At 50.2% G+C, this 5,201-nt stretch overlaps 1 protein-coding gene across 1 annotated transcript; it reads left to right on the top strand.

The window, feature by feature from the left end:
- The first annotated feature begins 323 nt into the window (after positions 1–323).
- NPBWR1 (neuropeptides B and W receptor 1) lies at positions 324–4,881 on the top strand. Its single transcript, XM_045075792.1, has one exon. It carries the CDS (start codon positions 1,017–1,019, stop codon positions 2,013–2,015), a length of 999 nt encoding a protein of 332 aa, XP_044931727.1. The 5' UTR covers positions 324–1,016; the 3' UTR covers positions 2,016–4,881.
- Positions 4,882–5,201: the final 320 nt, after the last annotated feature.

Raw genomic sequence — 5,201 nt, 5'->3', positions numbered from 1 at the left:
TTACATTCATTTCTCCCTTCTGTTTAGCTATGTAGTATAAAAGTAACTTAAAATTCAAAATTACATTCACTCATTTGGGGTATGGTGTTTTAGAAAATAGAATGGGAGCCTCAACTGCATTACTCTATTAAAAGAGACCACCACCAATATGCTTTGTTTCTCTTAAATTTAATTCTTAACAGGAGGGTTTTTTTTTTTTTAATTAATTCAAGTGGAGTGACGTTCATATGGAAGGAAAAAAAGGTTTATGAGTAATGCGGTTCTCTGTCCCACCGCTGGGGTGGGGGTGAGGTGGGGGCGGTGCGGGAGGCGGTCGGGTCAGTGGAGAGCAGTTGCGGCTGCGCCATCCCTAAGCTTCCAGGCGCGCAGGCTGGACCCCTGGAGACGCGAGCTGGCGCCTGGGGCAGAAGCAGCGAAGGGGACTTTCGGCTGGCTGCCGCCTCAGCGGTCACCGCAGCCGGCGGCCTCCTCTCCTGACCCTCCAGAAAAGGAGCCCCTTCCCTGAGCTCCTGAATGAGATAGAGGTTGCTACTGAACTTGCTACTAAGGAGGAACCATCGAACCTAGGGGACTCGTGTTGGCCAGGGGCGTCTTAAAGAAGAGACGGGTTTGTATTTTTCCTATAAAGGGTAAGGACTCTTTACTCTGTAGGACGTTGTTCGATGTATTCGACTGGTTAGAATAAGATTTCAACAGGTAGCAGAGAACCATCACATGGGGGCCGACTTGGGGTGCCGCGCCACCCCTCCCGTCCCCTCCCGTCCCCTCCCCTCGGAACCGCACCTCTCGGTATAGTCGCACGTCGATCTTCATAACCCGTGCTTTCAATTCCGTTTTGCAGCCCGGGAGTCCGCGGCGACGGTGGGCTAAAAGAACTGCCAGGAGCGAGCCTCCCCCGGGGAAGCGGCAGAAGGACTTGGAGCGCAGGTCCACGCAGACGCGGGCTGGGGGAACTGCAGCTCCTCGCAGGGCATTGGTGAGGGAACGGGGTCGCCGGCTCCTCTGCCTTGGCCGACATGCACAACGCGTCATTTTCGGAGCTGGGGCCAGCCAACACGTCGTGCTTGGGCCCCGCGCTGGGCTGCCCCAACGCATCGAGCCCGCCGCCGCCTCCGCCGCCACTGCCTCCGCCGCTGGCGGTGGCGGTGCCCGTCGTCTACGCGGTGATCTGCGCGGTGGGGCTGGCGGGCAACTCGGCAGTGCTGTACGTGCTGCTGCGGGCGCCCCGCATGAAGACTGTCACCAACCTGTTTATCCTCAACCTGGCCATCGCGGATGAGCTCTTCACGCTCGTGCTGCCCATCAACATCGCTGACTTCCTGCTGCAGCAGTGGCCCTTTGGGGAGCTCATGTGCAAGCTCATCGTGGCCATCGACCAGTACAACACGTTCTCCAGCCTCTACTTTCTCACGGTCATGAGCGCCGACCGCTACCTGGTAGTGCTGGCCACCGCCGAGTCACGCCGGGTGGCTGGCCGCACGTATAGCGCCGCGCGCGCAGTGAGCCTGGCGGTGTGGGGACTGGTGACGCTGGTCGTGCTGCCCTTCGCGGTCTTCGCCCGGCTCGACGACGAGCAGGGCCGGCGCCAGTGCGTGCTGGTCTTCCCGCAGCCAGAGGCCTTCTGGTGGCGGGCGAGCCGCCTCTATACGCTTGTGCTCGGCTTCGCCATCCCCGTGTCCACCATCTGCGTTTTCTACAGCATCCTGCTGTACCGACTGCGCGCCATACGGCTGGACAGCCAAGCCAAGGCTCTGGATCGCGCTAAGAAGCGGGTGACTCTCTTGGTGGTGGCGATTCTGGCCGTGTGTCTCCTCTGCTGGACGCCCTACCACCTGAGCACCGTGGTGGCGCTCACTACTGACCTCCCTCAGACGCCTCTTGTCATCGCGCTCTCCTACTTCATCACCAGCTTGAGTTACGCCAACAGCTGCCTCAACCCCTTTCTCTATGCCTTCCTGGACGACAGCTTCCGCAGGAGCCTTCGCCAGCTGCTGGCCTGCCGGGCTGCCGCTTAATCCTCCTCCCCACACCCTTTTGCGCACCCTGCGCCCCAGTCCTGGCTGCTCCAGCTCCGGCTGGTGCAGAGGGAGCAGGCGCCCGCGGAGCTCGGGAGGCCTTCCTGAGCTATAGGCTCCAGTCGCCGACCCCGAAAACTTGCTAAAGATCCAGATTCTTGGCCTCCGGCTCAGACATAGGGAATCCGACGCACTAGGGCTGCGCCCTCGGTTTGAATATATCAAGCCCTCCAGATAATGCACGTTAAGTATGAAGACTGTTGAGAATGAGAACGCAAGCGGAGCGCTCCCTAATGCCAGAGGGGCACCGAGTTGACCCCCGAATTTGACAGGGAGGTCCGGAAGGGAGGAGGAGGGCGGCAGTGGTGCTGGGAGCCCTCTGCCCCTTCCCCCTTTCTCCACCCGCCCAGGGCGTTCTCAACTCAGGCTCTACGTGGAGGACTCTGCACTATCCCTGGATACAGGGAGGCGGAGGCGGAGGTGGGGATGGGCGCTAGAAGAGTCCCGAGGATGCCGGGTGCGCCCCTAGGCGTCGGCTCCGCGCTAGCCCCGGACCCTTGCTACTTCGGTTTCCGGCAGCGACTGTCTGCGCTTTTGCTCAAAACCCGTGAGCAGCCTGGCCAGGACCTTTAGCACTTCTTCGCTTGCCCTAATCGCTGGGGAAAAGGTCAAGTCTCCTGAGGTCGGCGCCCACCGCTCTGAGGAGCGGGGGGTGCCGTGGAGCGTACGGGAGTGTATGTGCGTGCGTGTGTATCTAGAGGAGGCGTGGGATTGGGTAAAGGAGGTTGGAGCTTGGCTGATGAGAACTGTGATAAGTCCTCCTTCCCGTTTTAGCTCCTTTTATCTCTGCGTTTCCTTTTCCCTACTACTCTTTCTCGAAAACGCTCCCTGACTCTCAGACTTCGGGGGAAGCCGGCTCGCCCGGAGCAGCGAGGCTCCCAGGCGCACTGTTGTGGCGCCCCCTTGCGGTCCTGGTGTCCCGCGCCGAGCGCCTGAGAATAGAACTCTGCACCTACTAAAAAAGGCAATTTACACCTCTGGGTTACCTATCTTCGCGGCTTTCCACAATTGAGTCCAGTACTGCTACGTCCCTTTGCCCCAGGCGACCTTTCATACCACTTGGACCAGTTCGTTGCAATTCTTTTGCGAACATTATTTTTTCAGGACTGAGAAGTTTATAAATACATATGTCCTAATCTCACAAGTTTCTGCGGACAACATGAGATTAAAAAGTAAAATGTGTATCCGTTCCTTCTATTCCTTTCTCCTCATATTCTTCATCCCTTTTGCTTGAGCGAGAGCCAGGAAGCTGAAATGACTGACATCTTCATATTTTTCTCTATCGGGTTCCTTTCCACAGGGAGCTATCGATTACCTATGCTTTATTCCTTAGTGCTAGTCAGGTGAAGCTGGTAAATAATCTAGTTCTGTAATCACGAGGGAGACTGGCCAGCACCCTGTCTTTATCTTTATCTTCTCTTATGGAAGACAAAAATGGATTAAGATAGGACAGAGGCTTAGATTTACCCACCCATTTGCAGTTTACACCTCAGAAATGAGGGCAGAGGCTTAACCAGACTATAACCCTTGATTGCAATGTTTCAAAGGGATAGTTTTTCTCTGGGATTAATTCCAAACAAGAATGAAAATTTATAGAAATACTTGTTTCTTATAGTGCAGTGTTAGGTGTGAAAAAGAGTGTTCCTGGCAGGTGTAGCTTGCTTTGTTTGATGGGCATGGCTCAATTTCTCAGTTATTTAGGTACAAAATACCTTGTAAAAGTATATGGAAGGGAAAAAATTTCTTTGCGTGGGAAAAAGTAAGCTCCCTTTTTGATTGTAGTGAATGATAATTTATTCCTTGGCCCTCAGAGTTATTAGAAACAGTAATTCATAGCTATCAGTTTAAAAAACATAAATTTAGAAACCTACTCCAGTAATCAATAATAGTAAATTGTCCAAAATACAATTTTGTTTGTTCTTGTATGTCTCCATTGCATTTTGAATGATGTACCTTTGAGCAATCCTTTGCTGGTGGGCTTCAAACCTCTTGGAATTCATTTCAGTATCTTTCAAATTTCTTGGAAATATTTTATGGATTTTCTTTATGACTCACAAAATTCTTTTATGAATCCTCAGTACTTTTTTTAAAAATTAAAATTTTAAGTTTAGAGTAACTTCTACATCTAAGGTGATGGACAAAGAGTCAAGTGGATATTTGGTCACAAACACATCCAGTTGCAGTCATGTGGATTTGAAACCTCACCTGTTTTCATCAACCCAGGAGCTGTAGTTTGACATTCTTTGGACACAGAGTGGGAGAGAGCTGAGTAATTCATCTGTCTGCTGTGTAATCCCAACCACAGATTCACCTGGGGCTGTCTCAGAATCTTGGAGAGGACTATTGGAAAAGATGGACTGACATCACTGTGTTGGCCACAGCAAGTTATGGGTAGAGGTCCTAGTGTGGTATGCGGGGGAGTAAATAGAACTCAGTTCAGTTTCACCTTGGCTTTCTAAGTCATTGGATAAACCATTGTGTCATTATTTCTAGTTTCTTGCCTTAATATTAGCATATAGAAACCCAAACTGTATGTCTCAGACTTCCTTTTTATGTCTTAGGTACTAAGTAGAATAAATACACAAAGAGCCATGTACAAATGGATTTTACTTACATCATTCTATTGAAGAGGTCTTAACTCTGTGGTGAATTCTTGCAGTCTTCGTGTAAACTGTTGTTTGATTATACCATTTCTGATGTTTAAAAATGTCTATTTGGTTTTAGCTGGCTTAGTAAACTTATGTATGTGTGTGTTTAAGCTTTTGCTTGAAAAATGCAAAAATGCTGTTAGTTCACACTGAGAGAAGCTTAGTTTAAAATAAAAAATGAAACATTCTGAAAAAATAGTTGAAGTATTCTGTGTGATAAGTGAATATTCTATTGCTTGAGAATATGGAATCCATAATTTAGTCACCTTAATGCCTTTGAGGAAAAGTTATCTAATGGGTAAGTAGTGAATAAATAGAAGTACTTGACAGGGCAAGATTAAGAATGAACCCCCCCCCTTTATTTTAGTTGATTGTGAAAATGACGTCTAACTTCTGATTAGCACAAAAGCTCTGTGACATATGCCGGGCAAAAAAAAGCATGATAAGCTTTTGTCAAATAATCACAAACATTGTTTAT

This window comes from Mustela putorius, unplaced genomic scaffold, assembly GCF_011764305.1.
Source record: "Mustela putorius furo isolate JIRA1106 unplaced genomic scaffold, ASM1176430v1.1 tig00000151_pilon_pilon_pilon, whole genome shotgun sequence".
Taxonomy (NCBI): Eukaryota; Metazoa; Chordata; class Mammalia; order Carnivora; family Mustelidae; genus Mustela; species Mustela putorius.
The sequence above is the reverse complement of the archived record's forward strand: the minus strand, read 5'-3'. Positions and strand labels throughout refer to the sequence as shown.

Coding starts and splice junctions, on each gene's coding strand:
- NPBWR1 (XM_045075792.1), top strand. CDS start 1,017: ATGCACAACGCGTCATTTTCGGAGCTGGGGCCAGCCAACACGTCGTGC.